At 39.1% G+C, this 19731-nt stretch overlaps 1 protein-coding gene across 2 annotated transcripts; it reads right to left on the reverse strand.

Moving 5' to 3' along the window:
- Positions 1 to 1183: 1183 nt before the first annotated feature.
- On the reverse strand, positions 1184 to 19338 carry EIF1AX (eukaryotic translation initiation factor 1A X-linked). 2 transcript variants are annotated; one of them, XM_081115173.1, is made up of 7 exons: positions 19086 to 19338; positions 13444 to 13527; positions 10863 to 10966; positions 9990 to 10040; positions 7627 to 7708; positions 6367 to 6458; positions 1184 to 3269 (listed from the first exon to the last, which is right to left on the reverse strand). In XM_081115173.1, the coding sequence occupies exons 1-7, from the start codon at positions 19099 to 19101 to the stop codon at positions 3264 to 3266; spliced, it is 435 nt and encodes a 144-aa protein (XP_080971299.1). In that variant the 5' UTR covers positions 19102 to 19338; the 3' UTR covers positions 1184 to 3263. The 2 variants fall into 2 exon arrangements, 1 of the variants encoding a protein (XP_080971299.1); XR_013997326.1 differs by lacking the exon at positions 1184 to 3269 and adding an exon at positions 4144 to 4289 and having other exon boundaries at positions 5971 to 6458.
- Between the last annotated feature and the right edge of the window lie 393 nt (positions 19339 to 19731).

A 19731-nucleotide genomic window follows, 5' to 3' on the forward strand; every position in this document is an offset into this window, starting at 1 on the left:
AAAAGAAATGGTAAATAGAGAATGTGAAAGACACGCATATTCTATCACACACAATCCTAGATACTGAATGAAAAGCAATGGACACGGCTCTACGTTCATTACATGTATGAATCACAAATTAATTCCCAGCAATTCTGTGACTCTGCAGGTACTGTTTTTGTCACCCCCATCTTACAGGTGAGGAGCCTGAAGCTGAGACAAGCTGAAGGTACCTGTGGTCACTTGCAAGTAAAAGGAAGAGTGGGGTTTGGGACACAGGCTGACTCCAGGGCCCATGCTCTTCACTCTCCCTCACATTGCCTTCTAAGCACCTGGCAGCTGGGGAGAAGAGAGGACATAGTCCAATACACTCTCCAAATTCCTTGGAGAGGCTAGTGTCTTATCACACTTATAGTAAGACTTAATTCAGATTGTATACTTTTCTGAATAAGAAGAAAAAAAAAAGCAAGGATAAAAATGATGGTAGTTTTAGGTAGTGTGAAAGTTCATGGGAGTCCAAACAGCATAAATGAAACTTCTCCTTGCAAAGCAGGATAAAAAAATCTTAACACCTTATACCGATACAAATCTTTTTCATCTTTATGACAGTCAGGTAACATAAAGAACCTCATCTGCATTCTGTTACTTTAACAGTCAAGCCACAGTTAATACTGAATGCTGTGAAATCTGTAAATAATACAAATAAAGTATAAATCCACCTAGGTTTCATTTGAAACATGCTTTTACCTAATGGATTACTCAGTTGCTCTTCAGTCAACACAGACAGCAATTTAAAGATGTTATTCAACATCCTACAATTTAATATTTACATGGTATGTGAGACTAAGTTTAACCACAAGTCACAAAGAGTTTTGTAAGCAACTAAACTTATAGCCATGATACCCTAAGATGTGTTGAGTAAACCAATGGCCATTCCTTAATAAAATGCAAGAATTTTCATCATGCATAGTTTGCAGGCTCCTTAAGAGGGGTTTTCTTTAAGAGGCTGGATGTTCAAGATTCAACAAATAAATCTTGGCAAGTCTTTTTTCACACAAACACCTGGTTTGGTTATTTGGCCGCTTTAGTAATACAGCATATTTATACTCTAACTGGAAGTGGAATAAACACTACATGAAAAATGCAAGCCTATCAAGTTTGTTAGTAATAACTATTACACCTCTTAACAGTAAGACTATTATCTGAATTTCAAACATTTTATTTTCTTTCAGAGAACAATTTATAGCATTGTATTTTACAAATCAGAGTATAACCAAACAACAACAAAAAAACCTTTTCTTAAGGACCACTTCCATTGCTCATTTGAAATATATCGATGAAACGAGTCATTTCCACATGAAAAGTAAGTTACTAAAATAATTCCGAGTAGTGTTGATATAAGCTACAATTTCAGCCCAACTATTTCAATTATGGGTATTATGATTTCAGATTTTCAAGGATGCAACACTACACCGAGTTGTTACTTCCAAGGCAAGAAAGAAAAAATCACTAGCAAATGTATGATTTGGGCCATTGTTGTAATTTTTAAAGAATCTTTAAATAAACCATATTTATTTGAGGAGGTAAGTAGAAAAACTTAAGATGTTTGAGATACACCATCCCTACTATGAACTGTATCACAGACACAGAGTTAAAACATTCTTGGTAAAATAACATGGAAGGAATTATACAGGGGTGGGCAAAGTACTTTACAGTTGCAGGTACATGAAAGTGTTCTTATATTATTTCCCCTATGAACAACTGTAAACCTACTTTTGCCCACCTCCCATATACCACAAATTTAGCACACCTTTATGTATAAAAGCCTAAATATCTTAGGAGGTTTAGATTACTGAGAAAGACAATCACTATTGATAATTCTTAGAGGCTGGTTTCTTTTAAATATTAAAAACTAGCCCATGAGCTCAGATGCCATCTAACTAGGTAAGTGTTCAAGAACGCCAAATAAGAAACACTAACAAATGTCCATTCAAAATTTCTATTCTTTAACAATGTTTTATAGATCCACAGATTTTGATTCCAGAATTTGCACACTTATGAGAGATTTGTTTTTTTTGCAGGCCATGTGAAGGTTTATTCCTTTACATTACTTTTCATCACAGCAAAGTTGTCTGGAGACCAGCAGAATAAAAGTATCACATGCTATATGGTGGATCTTTCTTTTAAAGTTGCACATAAATTCAATGTGGCTAGTGAGGTCTAACTAGTCCAGCCTTTAATTTCATTTTACTAGAGTTGCCATGAAAAACTGAATGAGAAAGGATGAATCTAAATTCCTAATAACATACCAAAAAAAACACATTCTGTACACACAATAAAATATATCCTAAACACAAAGTATATATATAATACACTGTGCAGCATGACATTGTCTTTATTATATTCTCCATGGTAGCTCTTCCATTCAGAAATGGGAGACTATCTTTTCATTAAGTTGTTATTCTTGCCTCTTTTCCCAGCTTAGGGATCATTTGAAAAGGGCTTAATTTGCACAAGTTGTTATGAAATTTTCATTTATACATAAGTCATGTGTATAAATCATTTAAAATTGTAGCTTACACATATAACTTCTGAAATAAAATGACAATACTCTTTTAGTTCTGTAAAAATATTCAACATACATGCATATGACCAAAAAAATCTTGGTTGGGATATTTCGTATGTACAGTGAGTTTAAAAAAAAATTTACAACCAAATCAGTATTTCCAATGTTAAGAGGTGCCACCTAGTGTTCAATTTCTGCAACTACTAACCTTACAAATTCAAAATTGCTATTAAAACCCAGGTTCTATTATTTCTGATTTCAAATGCAGATTTCTGCATCCCTTAATTTTGTTCAAAACCTCAAGGATACATGCAGGTAACTGAAATATATAGAAATACACTGTACAGTCAACAGGCTAGTAAAAACTAGGGCTTACTTATAAGTGATAAGTATAGGGCAAATGGTTTATTTAAAGCATCCATTTATTTACTGGAAGTGGTCAAAATAGGAAAGGTTTTTTTCCTCTTTTCAAAAATAGTAGATGTGCTCTCTCTTTTACCCATAAACTCCATTACACCCAAAGAACAAAGTGAGCTTAATATTTCACTTAATTCAACACTACCGGTTTTTAAAGAAACACCTTAGAAACAAATCAGTATGCTTTAACCCAACTGCATTCAAATTAAAGGGATTTTAATCTTCTTTTATAGGCCTCAGCTGAAATCCAAATTGTTGAACAATCCTCAGAGAAGTTGGAATGCAGAATGTTGAGGTCAAGTTAGATCTGAAAGGGAAAAGAATATCAGATCAAATGAAAAACAGATTCTTATATTGCAGCAGCCTACCACGTAAGGGGCATCTTAGGCTATCTGGGAAACAAATCCAATCTGAAGAGGAAATCCTGTATACCATGCTTTTCTTAATTCTGGTCTGCTGCCAGTAAATCTTTACAACCTCATTTAGAATGTTACATGTCATATTGAATATTCTTAATAAAGTGTAGTGTCTCCTTGCTTCTGTGCTAGCGATATTTTATTTTGGGGGTTGGAGCAGAGCATTATTTAAGAAAGGAACAAGTGTGATACTGACCAAACTCTCCTCTTTCTAGTCAACCTGGTTATAAGACTGAATACCTATAAATTATCTAGAGAAATGTCTCGGGGAAGAAGGTTCTCAGGTGATAAACAAAGCCACCCTTACAAATGTTAAAGAGAACACCAGCCCCCTTAATAACCACTGCTTTATCTTTCCCCTGCCAGCCTGCTGGGCCCAGTCCTGAGGAAGCACTGGCAGAGATTCAGAATTTTTGTTTTTCTTAGACAACTTTTCTCCTGTCTAGATTCTCAACCTATCACCTCTGTATCACCTCTTCCTATCCAGGCATGTTCTCTGGTTAGGTTCTTAATTTCTGAAGAGGCCTTCTACTATCGCTTAGCTGTCCAAATGTTTGGGTCAACCCCTTAAACTACAGCCATGCCAGGTTCTTATCACAGAATATAATTGATAAATCTAATCTACTGTCAAGGTACCACTAACAGTTTAGTCACAAGAATCCTCTAGCTCAGGGTCTCCAAAAGGAGTGAAACTAAAAAAACAAACAAAACAACAACAACAAAAAAACATATTTATTTCTTATCCTTTTTCATTTTTTTTATTTTAGGGTGGGTATGCTTTAATGTTTAAACAAAGGATTAGTACAGTAGTACTATATATTTAAAAATTCATAAATGCGTCTAATGGTTTGATGATACATCAAATATAAGATGGGCCAAAGCCGGTTTGGCTCAGTGGATAGAGCGTCGGCCTGCGGACTGAAAGGTCCCAGGTTCGATTCCGGTCAAGGGCATGTACCTGGGTTGCGGGCACTTCCCCAGTGGGGGATGTGCAGGAGGCAGCTGATTGATGTTTCTCTCTCATCGATGTTTCTAACTCTCTATCTCTCTCCCTTCCTCTCTGTAAAAAATCAATAAAAATATATTAAAAAAAAAATATAAGATGGACTGATTGATGAATAAAGATACATATATACGTGATAAATCAAGTACAGGAAAATGTTCATTGTAGAATCTCAGTGATGCCTAACTCAGACATTCCAAAGACCAGTCTTTCTATTTTTGAAAAACTCTGGTAATTCTTTGTACAATCTTGGTCAGAAACAACTGGTCTAGGCATATGAAAATTTCATCTTTAAAGCAAATCAAACATTAGTGTTATTTTTAGACATATATACACAGGTGGTTTCTGAACTACATTTGTATTTAAAGGGGGATGAAAAGAAGAGCCCAAACCAAATTTGAGTAATCCTATATAATAAAGAGCTAATATGCAAATGGCCATCACACCCTCGCGCTGCTCAGACACTCAACACTGGGGAGAGAGGAATGAGGACCAGCCAGGCACAAATGAACTTGCAAGAGAGGAACGGGGACCAGCCAGGCTGCGGCCAGGGAGAGGGACAAGCTGCCTGCCCCATGGTCTCGGGCGCCAGCGCCTGTGGCTACAGCCCAGGTGAAGCTGCCCACCCACGGTCCCCTGCGGCTGCGGCCAGCCCGGGTCCTGGGTGCGTGTGGCCAGCCAGAGGGAATCCTAGTCCCGGGTGCGGGGTGAGGCAGAGACGGTTAGGGGCGATCAGGCCAGTAGGGGAGCAGTTAGGGTCAATCAGGCAGAGGTGGTTAGGGGAGATCAGGCAGGCAGGCAGAGGGGTTAGGGGCAATCAGGCAGGCGAGCAGTTAGGAGCCAGTGGTCCCGGATTGCGAGAGGCAGTTGGACATCCCTCAATGGGTCCTGGATTGGAGAGGGTGCAGGCTGGGCTAAGGGACAACCCCCCCCCCCCCCGTGCACGAATTTCGTGCACCAGGCCTCTAGTTATTAAATAAACTTATATTGCCCCAAATTAAGTTTGACCAGAAGGGCAATGAGGCATTTACTCTTATGAGCATCACTACTTTACTAAAGTTAGGAAAAACAATACATTTTCCTCAAAATAAACATACTAACTCTAAACCAAGAGACTGCCAATAGTGCATATCCAGCAGATAACATCATATGGTGGCAAAAGGCCTTGATTTTAACAAAGCTTTTAATGTATGCTGTAATTTCAATGCTTCTTATCAAGCTGGTTCAAACCAGATACTTCTTTTAACATACCAGTATCTCAATCAAGAAAAGACATGTTTTTTTTGGTAAGATACTATATTTCTTACAACTAAAGTTCTTAAGAGAGATGGCTTTAGACATTCTTTTTTTGGGTTTGTTTTATTTGTTTATTTATTTTTTAAATTTTTTAAATTGATTTTTAGAGAGAAAGGGAGAGGGATAGAGAGATAGAAACATCGATGAAAGAGAAACATCTTTGATCAGGGCTGCCTCCTGCAAGTCCCCCACTGGGTATGGAGCCCACAACCCAGGCATGTGCCCTCGGCAGGAATCGAACCTGGGACCCTTCAGTCCGCAGGCTGACACTCTATACACTGAGCCAAGCTGGCCAGGGTTGTTTTATTTATTTTTTAAACTTTGCCCACCTCCACCCAGCCCTGCCCCCCTTTCCTCTGGCCATCACCACACTATTGTCTGTGTCTATGGGTTATGCATATATGTTCTTTGGCTAATCCCTCTACCCTCTTTCAGCCAGTCCACCCCTCCTCTCTTTATTGCCAAAGCAAATATTGATCTTTCTAGGGAGAAATGTTGAAAATAGGTGGCTTCTCAAAGTATAAACAGTTGATTAGTTGTCTACTGAATATTTTAATTCATGTTCAAGTCTCAAAATATGCCCTTATTTAAATGTTCAACATTCTTAGATTAAAGGAAGTTGGGGGAAGGAGCTGGTTTCTCTGTGGATAATTCACAAACATTGAAAAATGCAAGGCGCATTTACTTACATCATCAATGTCTTCGTCATCGTCACCAATGTCATCAAACTGGATTTCATCGTCATCTCCAGGACCAAATGTATCAGTTTCATTGATTTTAGCTAAAGAAACAAAAATAAATATACTCATCTAACATAACCAAGATGTTATTAAAATGAATAATTGCCCACTGAAAGCGGTTTGATATCAAATGTTGAAATATAAAAGGAGACTCTTACAATTCAAACTTTTAATATAATTAAATCTAAGTTTTATGATCAGAAAGATCCTAACTTTACAATGCTATTATACAGAACAGTATTTGATAAAACAAAACCTCCAACAAAGTGACTGGTAAGTCAAGATGGAATGTACTTGTGCTATAATTTTCTTTTGTTTACTTTTGTTTAAAAGGTATTTTTAGTAAGGCAGAATCTAATGACACAAATTCTGAAACTATTACAACTTCCAGCTGTGCTTTAAAAAAGGTTTGAGTACAACCTAATAACTCATCGATCATCAGATTTGTCAATCAGAATCTTTAGTCAAATCATGCTATCCTTAAGCAATGAAAATGAACCAGAAAGTGCTAGCCCTTCCCAGATGTATTAGCATTTCCTAGATTTGAAACGCCAAGTAATTCATTTCAGCAGGATTTTCATGGTCTACAGTATTTTATGTTTAAAAATTCATAAATCTGTGATTATTCTAATAACTTGGAGATACATCAAAATATAAGATATAATACAAAGTTCTTGTAAAATGCAGGCTTACAAAATAATATATAAAGTATATTTCCCTTTTGATAAGGTTGTGAGGGACTTATTTTTGTTTTAGTTGTTTTCCACATTAAGAACACATAATTTTTTGTACTGGGGGAGGAAACAAAGAATGTTGGCTTAAAAAATCCTGTGGGATTCTGTGATACTAGGTACGATAAATTGAAGACTGCCTTTTTAATAAAAATCAACAATAGTACCTAATTAACTACCCTTGCTTCACATTTAAAGTTAGACAAACACTAACATTCTCTTTCAGAAATGACTTTTTGGTATTATGCAAAAATCCAGGGCTTATAAAGTATGTTATAACTCCTCAACCAAAGTATACTTATTAGAATCAGTTATTTTCTTAAGGTATCTAATATTATGAAGTATAGGCAGTCAGACTTAAAACAAATCATGTAAGCACAAAAGTATGCAAAATCCACAAAATTCTACCCAAATCCCTTCCCTTGATACGACCAGGTAATAGCACCATGACAGGTTAATATAGTAACTGAGACATTACCATGCTCTGGAAGCTCGCCATATGCCTTCAGACTTCTCGCTTCATCAGCATTGTATTTTAAAATTACATCAGCTTTATTATCCTTGAAAAGAGAAAAATAACAGATTATGGCAAAATATTAAGTTTTCTCTTACCCTCTGAAAAATATCTTTGTGTTTAACCCAGTATGAAGCTGGCATGCATAAATGAATAATGATCAACAGGCTTAGGGAAGATCTTCGCAGATCTCACGTTAATAAGAGCAGAACTGTGCAGACCTAATCTTGTGGATTATTTACTATTACCCTCTGATTAGAAGTCTTTTGAAATACAAAAATTCCCTGGAACCATAATTTACAGGGTTATTAAACATTAAATACTGCAATTCAAAAATTGAGACTGGTATAATGACCCAAGGAAATTAATACACTTTCCATGTACCAGTGGTTCTTAGGGTAGAATTGATCAGAATCTCCTGTGGAGCTTTTACACCTCCTGAAGATAGATTAGTTGATGTGGAGGGAAGCCGTGAATTTACCTATACATCTTACATAAACTGTAATGTGTGTAAAGAAGCCCAGGGGGAATCTTGTTAGAATGCATATCCTGATTTAGGAGGCTTGGGGTGGGGGTCCAAGGATCTGCATTTCAAACAAGTTCCCAAAAGCTAGCGATGCTACTGGTCCCTGGACCACCCTTTAAGTGGCAGGGGCAGAGAAGGATCATGGGAAATTAAGAATCAGAAAAGTTGGTCTTGGCTGTTATTTTCTAGTCAGAATGTTGTATCTTTTGGCACCTTGGTTTCCTATCTTCACAAAGGAAACTATTATCCCTACTTCTGGGGTTATTTTTGAGATTAAAAGAAGAGAATGGACATTAAAATGGTATGAATTTAAAGCAGGCTTTCTTAACCTCAGTACTACTGATATCTTTGGTGCAGGGCCTGTCCTGTGCATTGTAGGATGTTTCGCAGCATCTCTGGTCTCTACCCACTAGATGCCAGCAGCACTGTCCCCCTCCCCCAGGTGTGACAACCAGAAATGTCTCCAGACACTGCCGAATGGCCCCTGGACATAAAAATCACCCATTATTGAGAACCACTGATTTAAAGCAACGATTGTAATTCTTTATTCTGGAATATATACACATATTTTTAAAAATAAAAACATTTTATCACTCACAATGTGATTTAATACACAGTGGTGTGGTAAGTTCCAACAGGTAGAACCAAATAGATTTCACAGACCCACAATGTCTCCAGGTTGAGATTATGAGGGCAAACTATAATTTTCTTACCCAAGTGCTGATCTAAATTTAGAGTACAAACTTATATCATGGTTTATAAGGTAATTAACTGTGTGCCTTTCTTATTCCCCTCATTACCAGGCTATTCACATTTTGTGGGATGGCAGCATGAATCATTCAGCTGTAGCCCCATGAGTAACTCTTTCCAGATTTTGAATTCAAGACGTACAGTTTTAAAAAAAACTGGGGCGGGGCCTTGGCCGTGTGGCTCAGTGATAGAGTGTCGGCCTGCACACCGAAGGGTCTCGGGTTCAATTCCTGGTCAAGTGCACGTACCTGGGTTGCAGGCTGATCCCCGGTTCCTGGGGTACACGGAGAAGTAACCAACCGATGTGTCTCTCTCACATTAATGTTTCTTTCTCTCTCTTCTTCCCCTATCTCCCTTCCACTCACTCTAAAAATTAGTGGGAAAAAATACCCTCGGGTGAGGATTAACAACAAAAAAGGTTGGAGGACCAACATAAGATTACATTTTTATTTTGCCAACTAAGAACACTAACAAAACTACTATTCACTATCTCATTCCAAAAAGGAAACTTTTTTTGGTTAATCCTCACGTGAGGATACATTTTTCCATTGATTTTTAGAGAGTGGAAGGGAGGTAGGAGAAGAGAGAGAGAAACATCAGTGTGAGAGAGACACATCAATTGACTGTCTCCTGCATGCACACTGATCAGGGCTGGAAATTGTACCTGCAGCACAGTTACATGCCCTTGACTTAGAATCAAACGTGCGACCCTTCGGTCCATAGGCCAACATTCTAACTACTTAGAAACACTGGCCTGGGCTAAAAAGAAAAATTTTAAATACCCGAAAAGGAAAAAGGACCACTTAGCTTCATGAAAAATTTACATGGCCTGCATTTCTTCTACAGTGAAAATACAAACTCCACAGACTGGCATTTGGGAACCATAATCTCGGGGTTACCTAGCACAATGCCTTATGAAATGTTTGCTGATACAATGGTGAGGCACATACTGTGCTAGAACTGCTCAAATACGGTTATGACTTATGTTCCTAACACTAATGGATCATCAAAATCTGGCAAGTGCATAAAAATGTTATTTTATTTTTTTTACCTGGTAATCTCGTAGACCAACTAATATTATGTCTGAGGTATTTATCCAAACCTATAAAAGAAATAAAAATAAAGAATCAAGAGCAACACTGAATCAGCATTCCCATAAAATGCTATTCACCCAACTGTGATTTAAGTAACTACATTTAGAAACAGTTAAAAACAAAAACAAACTATAGCAATCAGTTGTGCCTGTTTCAACTTTTTTTGTAATTTGGAATATTAAAAAAAAAAATTCTTATTTAACTACCTGGCAGTTTACTAATTCTAGAAGAGTGATGAATTTAAAAAGGGATCCCCCCTCCCCCCAGTGAAGTATTCTAAGTGGTTAGTTTTCTATCCTTTACATGTAAGAATTAAAAATTAGATATGTTGCTTCATCTGCCTCCTTCCCTTCCTTCCACTTCCCCACCCCAACTTTTTAGTTTGGTAACAGAAGGATTAAAAAACAAAATTTGAAAAATAATCATAAAATCAGAGTTGAAGGAACTTTTAACTAATAAATCTGCCTGAACACTGAATGTGATAGGACGTTAGTCTTTCCTGAATTAGATCACAATTCAGGAAATTTAACATTAATGTAACACTTAATAGCACTTCAGCCTTTTCTTTCCTTTCCTGATTTGTTTTGCAGAGAGTTCCTCAATTTGGATTTGTCGATCATTTCCTCTTAGGTTCAGGCTAAACATTTTTGGCAGGAATACAACATAGGTGATGCAAATTGAGTCTTTAAATAGAATCTGCAAATCACAGTTCTACTGAACTCTTGGTAACTTATAAAAACGAGGTCCTTGGCCCATAAAAACTGTAGAGACATTTGCACCCCTCCCCTTAACGACAATCTGTATTAACTAAAACAAATATCCACACCTACCTTTTTCCTCAATTTCCCCCTGATGTGACACAATCTCTTTACACCATCAAAACACATTGCTTCTAAGCGCCCGTTTCCCAACATTTTGATTACCTGAGCATATTCTGGGGGAGGGAAAAGAAAAGGGCATAAGATATTGTTCAACTTTTGATAAAAACAATTTGGAAGTCCACATAAAAGTGACTAGAACATATAGATGGTACTAGCTGGGAATAAATACATGCAGTAAAGTAAATGAAAGGGAGTGACAAACCCCAAGCTAGTTAATGGTAGAGCCACAACCAAGACTCATCTCTGCTATCAGAAATGTTTCTTCATGACTGTTTGCTTTACTTTTGGAGAGCAAGGTGGCTTGTCCCAAAATGTACACACTATACCTCCTCAATCTCTTAAAGCCTTTGCCAATTTTGAAGCTCCTTTCCCTTCTAACCTTTAGAGCAGTGGTTCTCAACCTTCCTAATGCCGGGCCCCTTTAATACAGTTCCTTATGTTGTGGTGACCCCCAATTTCACTGTTACAAATTGAACATAATTAAAGCACAGGGATTAATCACAAAAACAATATGTAATTACATATGTGTTTTCCGATGGTCTTAGGCAACCCCTGTGAAAGGGTCATTTGACCCCCAAAGGAGTCGCGACCCACAGGTTGAGAACCTCTGCTCTAGAGGATAATCTCAACACAACACTTGGTAGATTTGGCAAATAAACGTGGCTTAAATGTTAATTAAGCTACTTTTGTTAAATTAGAATGTCTTAGTAATTATTCTGAAGTTTTTTTTAAAGCCAGAAAGATGTTCTTAGGCAAAACACCAAGCTTTTAATAAAAATCTTTTCAAAAGGGTACCGAGGAAGCCAATTGGTTTCAATGCCATTTGAAAAACTGAGATTCTGAGCATTAGCTTGTACATCGGCCTGTCTCTTTTATCAGTAAATGAGAGAAGACACGGGGAGAGGGGCCATCACTTTAGAAGCTTTACTTACTCAAGCAGTACATTAAACTAACCGCCAAAGAGGATATTTACTAATTGGTAAATACAGTGATGTAACTTTGATAAACTGATTGTGGGGTTGACAAGTGGAAGTTACCCAGACTACATACAGTGAACCTAGCACTTCAACATGGTGGTCAAAGACAGCTTTTCGCCAAGACAGCATGGTTTAGTGGTTGAGCATCAACCTATGAACCAGGAGGTCATGGTTGGATTCCTGGTCAGGGCATATACCCGGGTTGTGGACTCGATCCAATGTATGGGGCATGCAGGAGGCAGCCAAATAATGATTCTCTATCATTGATATTTCTATCTTTCTCTCCCTCCCTGAAATCAATAAAAATTAAAAATAAATAAATAAATGGCAGCCTCTCTTCCAAAGTGGGGGGGGGAATATATGAAAAAGTAAACGTGCCCTAACCGATTTGGCTCAGTGGATAGAGCGTCGGCCTGCGGACTGAAAGGTCCCAGGTTCGATTCTGGTCAAGGGCATGTACCTTGGTTGCGGGCACATCCCCAGTAGGGGGTTTGCAGGAGGCAGCTGATCGAGGCTTCTCTCTCATCGATGTTTCTAACTCTCTATCCCTCTCCCTTCCTCTCTGTAAAAAAATCAATAAAATATATTAAAAAAAGAAAAAAAAAGAGAAAAAGTAAACGTAGTGGCAGTCAAAATCAAGTCAACTTCTAATGGGGGCTAGAATGACTAAGGCTAAGAAAAAAAGCTCTTTTAGCCAGAAAATGTTTCATTTTTATATGGTGTGAACAAATCACCAAAGTTCTATAAAAATAATTTCTTTGTTAAAAAGTGCTGGAAATTATTGGGATAATTGGAAAATTTTGACTACGGACCATAAACTGGATACATAATATACTCAGATTAAATTACCTGAGCGTTCTGTTGTGGTTATGTAAGAGAATATACCTGTTCTTAAGAGGCAAAAGGAAGAAGCAGTAAGGGAAAAGCATCATGATATCTGCAACTTTCAAATGGTTCCGGAAAATACACACACACAACAATTTAAGAAAAGTTCATTGTACTAATACTGCAACTTCTCTGAAGGTTTAAAAGTCCTCAAAATAAAAATATAAGAAAATAGTATAATATATCTTGGGCTGGCACTTACAAAGTGTTAATCGGTTAGAAAAGATCAGTCAACTGTTCAATTTCATTTTATGAAATTATATGCTAATGGCACTGGAGAAGAGAAGGAAAGGCTTCAGATTCATCCCTCAAGTATCCATGGTCCACTGCACATACTATGTAGCACTATTTACTATTAAAAAAAAAAAAAGGCCCACTAAATCATAGAATTGTCAACCATCACTTTTGAGGCTTAATTCCCTCTGGCCTGTATAATTCATTCCTAGATATGCAACACAATACACCTATACATTTACAGAAACACCACCAATCCTCAACGCAGACTGGTAACCAAAATGATTAGCAAAAGAAATGGAGAAGGGCAAAAAGGGGCATGCGATTCACTGCTCAGATCATGAATAGTATCTCTTTTATGTTTAGAAATTGAAATTCCATATTTGAAAAACAAAACTAATACTAAAAGGATGCTAACTTATGAAAACACTTACCTTGCCCATCTTCTTTGAACACCAATTCTCTTTTTTCGGATTCATTTTCGTTCTTACCCCTACGTCTATTTTTACCTCCTTTACCTAATGGTTTTAAGTAAAGAAAAAGACATTAATTGCAAAACAGTAGGAAAAGAAACTAAACTAAATTGAGGCACCTAGAACAGTTAAAAAAAAATCACTTACTTTAAAAATTTAAATTTAGTCACACAACATTAAATTTTACAATCTCCAATTATATTAAACATATACATATTGTCACTCCCCTACCCTTCTTGGAAATTCCCTTTTGGAATATTTTTGACATCAAATACAAACAAACCAAAGCAAATATTATATAAAAGTATATAGATACTTTTCTGAGGACATCTGCATTCAATGACCAAACTGCCCTGGATCATAAAGTTACTTGATTGACTACACAGCTCAGTGAACCTACAGTGGCCCACATGGGACAAGGTGGGAGATAATGGGTCTTGATCCATTTTATAAAAATGCCTTGTCTCTCTTTTATCTGACCGCCCCCCTCACCCCTACCCCAATGAAAGGTGTGAGTATAAGTAGGAGATGATTGAAAAGAAAAGATAATGCAAGAACACAAAAGAAAAGAAAAAGGTAAAGTTATAGCTATTGGAATGGGACACACTGATTTTGTGGTAGTGGAGGGAGAGCAACAAGTCTGTTAAACGCTGAGTTTGAATTTTATCCTATTGCTGCAGGATACATTGAGCAAGGTATTTGAAGTTAAAAAGCACCACGTCCATTGACAAGATCATCCGGGTACACATGCTCACAGACCCACCACGGACCATCTGCACCTGAAGCCACGACAACGTGCTGAATGGGGTAAGGCCCTACGCCACGTGCCCTGCCGGTTGCCGAGGGCACCCCTGAGTCTTCATCTTCCTGCCCAGATCTGTGCTGAGGGTAACCTGGTGGTGGCCGCCTCTGGAAGTCTGGAGGCTCCAGGCCTGAGCAGGCAGACATGGATATGGATGTGGATCTGCTGGCCGGCAGGCTGGGTCAAGGCCTCTGTTCTCGGGGGGTGGGGGGGGCCTCCCCTTTTCTGGTGCTGCCCCGGGCTCAGGCCTGGGGCACAAGGACTCCAGGCCACTGTTGGGCAGGGTCCCTGGGCTGTGCTGCGAGGGAAGCCAGTGGGGGGGGGTGGGGGTGGGGGGGCCCGCCAGCGCTACTCTTGAATGAATTTCATGCATTGGGCCGCTAGTTCAGCAATAAAAAGAACTACCAAGCCCCCCAAGGACATGGAGGAACCTTTACTGTAATGGTGGATACATGTCACTATACATTAGTCAAAACCCATACAATGTAAAACATAATGAACCTATAAGCTATGGACCTGAGATGATAATGCATCTAGACTGGCTCACGTAAGATGTTTATAGAGGAAACTGGTGTGGAGGAAGTATACGGGAACTTTGTACTTTCTGTTCATTTTTCTAGAAATACAAAACTGCTCTAAAAAATAAAGTCTATTAAAAACAACAACAACAACAAAAAGCAAGGTGCAATAGGGACGTAATCAACAAAATCCAAACTGTGGGGTCATTTGTATAATAAGACAATCTGTTTTCTTCAATAGATACATTATGAAAAAGAAAACATGCATGGATGGGTAACCTACCCATTAGACTTAAAAGACATATCAACCAATGGCAATGTGTAGCCCATCTCTGGATCTTGATTTGGTGTGGATGGTGCAAGTTTTTAGCCAGGAATTGATGGTGCCTGGGGCCAGGACATGAGTACATGAAGGTTCATTATACTAGTCAACTTTTGCATACATTCAAAATTCGTCCTACTGTAAGTTTAAAAACAAATACAGCAAGGTGAAGAAGAGCATAAAGCCGCCATTGATATATATATATATATATATATATATATAAAAATTCATATTCACATCTGCTTTTATATATACATAAAATATCTTTGGAAGGGCATATATGAAAAAGTTAACAATGCCTGTGAAAAAGAGAACTAGATGGCAATGGGACACATTTAGGAAGAGAGATTTCACTTTTTATACTTTTCGAAATTTGAATCATGAATATATTTACTATTCAAAAAATTTTCATTAAAAAAATACTTCAACAAAAAGCAGAGGTGTCACATGATCCTCTGGGTGGGAAAACTGGTCAGAAGGTCCCTGCCCTTATTACAAGTACAATGAAGCAGGCTGTGCTTAGTCATGAAGAGGAAAAGTAACTTGGAAGCAACCAAGATGTTCTTTGGTAGATAAATGGATAAACTGTGATACAATCATACAATGGAATATTATTCTGAGGAATGATAAAAGAATTATTTCTGAGATGGAAACAGAATTATGGCCAGATGTAGAAGGAGACAGGAATAAAGGATACAGGGAGCTTTCAACCCCCACCCCCTGCCCCTTGATCTCTTTCAGCCTCTGTAAAATATGGGAGTTATTGAGAGTTAGAACAGAAGATCCAAATACCTCCATTTAGGACACCACACTATCTACTGGTGTCCTTAAAAAATCTGTCATTCTCCATGGCCCCCTTGCTTTTCATACTTTAAATAATGACACTGTTGATCATTTCTCAACTCTCCTTTTCCCGACTTCTGAAGGATCACTTGTACTATTCTTGACCTTTTATCAGCCCCCTCTTCATTATGCCTATTCATTTGGAGCTTCATTCAGTTCAAATTCCTTCTGCTCACCCACTTTCTAAGGAAATTTATTTTTCTCTCACCTACCACTTCAATGTTAATAATTTTACATCCCACCCCCCTATTTCAACTAAGCCTTTATCTCCTATTTCTATTGGCCTCATTTCTAGTAAATGGATTACTGTCATCTCAAGCTCAATTTTATTCAAAACCCCATTTACTTTCTTTTGCAAAGCTGGTCCTTAATCAACATCCTTGTTTCTGTTAGTGATAACATAACTACCTTACAGAATATATCTCTCAACCTATAAACATGACACCAACCTATCTGTCAATACTTCTATTCCCTTATGCATCAAGTAAGACTACTCACTGTTCTAGTATCTCCTCCCTAACAAGCCTATGCCTATGAGATAGGTATTATTTTGTCTTTATTTCACAAGATAATGGACTTCAAAAGGTTAAGTGACTTATCCAAGGCTATAATCACGTGACCTGAGAGTTCAGATGTTAGTCACCAGACACTATGCTCTTAACCACTATGCAACCACCCACTTACTTGTCACAATCACCTTATGAGGTAATAAGTCATTTACCTCCAGTTTTCCAGTGAGTTTACCTAAGCCCAAAGAAGTAACTTACTTAACATTAGTCCCCCACATTAGGGTATCTCTACATACCATTTTGTCCCATTCCAGACCCTGGCAGTCATTTCCAAAAATGGCTATAAGTGGTAGTGAGATTAAGGGACTTATGGGAAGAGTGTGGAAGCAGCAAAAGGTTCATAACCCAAACAGAATAAAGAGTGTGCACTTGGCCACTCTAAAGACAGACACACTTAACTTCTTGCATCATCATGTGTACTTACCCTGTCATGGGTACAGTCTCACAATGCTCTGTGCAATTGTTAGGCAGGCCTCTACAATTTCCTGACTCACCCAGAGTCCTTAGAATTCAGTATTTGTGGCATTCTTAGGGCACACCAAAACTAATTCCCTAGGAAAAGTACCTTTTGCTTCAAGCCACTAATCATGCCAGGTCTTCAAACTAAAGTGAAAACTCCATTAGGACAAGAATCATACCTACTTTGTTTGCTGAGTTATATACCCGAGCTGGCAAGTCTTTGAATAAATCAGTCAAGAGTAGTCCACATATTCCTAAAGGAGTGGTAATTTTAAAATCAACGGTAGTGAGGCCCTCAAAATGTGGGAGCACCTTCCCCCAAGGTAAGGAAGGAAGACATAGAGGGCTTTAACTGAATGTGTTGTAATCCTCAAGTTTGGAGTAATGGATTCCCAGGTGTTCATTGCATTATCTATAATTTTTGTATGCACAAAATGTTACTTATAAAAGTGATTCATCACTTGTCAATTTACCAGAATTAATCATACCCTGATCACCTCCCTCTCTATTTTATTGCCATGTAATGGAATGAACTTTAAAGGAAGGAGGCTAGTGAACTAGATGTGATTTAATGCAGAAGTCCTATCCTTGGAACTAAAGGGTAACCTATTATCCACCTAAGGGTGGACTCAACAGAAGGGAGGTGACTTAATCTAACAAATATTTATTGAGCATCTACTAAGTGTCAAGTGCTAGCAATCCAATGTTATTAAGACAGATACTATTACTGCCCTTTACAGCGTACAGTCTAGTGAAGGAATTGGAAATCTCGTGCTAGAAATAAAAGTGAAAATAAGATACCCATTAAAGCAATCTGGTTACCATCTCATAGGGAATAAAAGATTACATAGGTTTTAAGAAAACTATGACTTTTAAAAAACCCTATTTTATCACCCAATCTTTCTAAAAATTATTAGCAGTAAAATCCTTGCTCCAAAAAGGACCCACAAGTTAGATTTCTAAGGGCAATACCTGTAGCGTGCCCTGAGGGAATTGCACTAAATCTTAGAGATAACTGCAACTAATCTTACACAGAATGCAACCCAAAATCCCAAGGGATAAAATGAGTAGTGACAGCTACAGAGGAAATGAGGCAGAAACGCTGTAGCCAGCTGTGAAGTAGAAAAGAGAATGGAAATAGGCCAGGTCAGGGCAGGGGGTCTCAGGATGAATAACCAAAGGAAACTTCTTGTGGGTTCTGAAATAAGCTCCTCTTCTGTCAGAAACACAGTTTTCCCAGTTTCTACTTGAACAATTTCCTTTGAGAAATTAGAGGGATGCTCAAAAAAAAAAAAAAAAAAAAAGGCATTAACACCCTTAAGTCTAAAAAAGGGAGAATTTCTTTAGGACTGTTCTGCTTTTACCTAGACTAGGCTTTTCATTTTGGAAATTCCAAATAAACTTATCCTCAAGTCTGGTAACTTGTGAATGTTTAACTTCAGAATGGAGGGAACTTATTATATATATAATCTGAAACAAAACTAGAAAACTTGGATAAATATGGAACAAGTGTGTGTGTGTGGGGAGTTAAACTCCGTAAACGGATGGGGAAGGGTATATCTCTAGAGATGAACCTCGAAATTGCATCCAGGTTTCGCCCACTGTTTACGAGAGATGTAGTCTCAACAATATTCAACTTCTGTCCATAAAGAAACGCATCTAGGGGTACCTGACGGGCACTAAAGCAAGCATCACCCTCTGAAAGTTAAGAACTGCTTCCAGGGTTTAACTCCCCTTGCCCAGGACGGCCAAAGCGCCCATTTGCGAACCCCACGCCGCCCCAGGGGAGGTCTCTCCCTGGTTCCCACCACGCCGAGGTCACTGTGGCGCGAATGAGGAGCAAAAGCCCACATTCTCCGGCAGGAGGCCCTACAAAAATGGCGGCGGCTCCACCCCAATGTGACCAAACTGGAAGACAGGAGTAACTTCCCAGCTCCTCTCCCGAGCCCAGGAGGGCGTCCCAATCGCCCAGCCACCGGCAGGCCGGGCGGAGAGGAAGGTCACGGCAGCCCGGGATATTCCGAAGCCGCAAGAATGGCCGGGAGAGCCGGCAGAGAGGAGTCGTGTTCCTGGGGTCCAGGCGGCATTACCTTTATTCTTGGGCATGGCGGGAGCAGAGGCCTCGCGGCGACTCCGACTCTTACTCGGGCGGCGGCGGTGGCGATTCCTCCAAGGGGGTCGAGGGGTAACGCGTGGAGCCCCGCGGTACCAAGCGGGCGCGAGAGGCCGGTCGCGTGCGCGGGAGAGTCCCGAGACCGAGCCCTTCCAAGACCTACTTTACACACGCACGGCCGGCAGCAAATGGCGTCGCATCTGCTTGCGTTGCGTCTCCCCGCCTCCAACGCCGCCTGGGTCCGCCCCCCTGTCTCTATTGCGCAGGCGTGGCCGCCTGATCCCTCCCCTATTGTTAAAGCTGAGCGACACGCGCTCCGGGAGTGTTCGCGGAACACGTAGGGGGCGGGGCCATGAGCAAGGAGGAGGCGGAGTAAGGGAGGAAATGGGAGGGGCCCAGGCTTTCTAGTAAAGGGCTGGTTCAGGTAGCGCCCTCTGTTGGCTGACACCAGATTTCTGCTGCTTTGTGACAAACCAGCCTCTCAGGGTTTGAGCTGCTGACTCATCAACTGTAATCTCATGTTTTAACGTGGCTCTTTCACCCGACCTAGCAGGTTGGCAGTCTGAAGGAATGGGCAATGTTTTCCTGCCATCCCCATTACCAAAGCATAATATCTGCATGAC

The sequence above is a fragment of the Myotis nattereri genome (assembly GCF_964212035.1).
Source record: "Myotis nattereri genome assembly, chromosome: X".
Classification (NCBI taxonomy): Eukaryota; Metazoa; Chordata; class Mammalia; order Chiroptera; family Vespertilionidae; genus Myotis; species Myotis nattereri.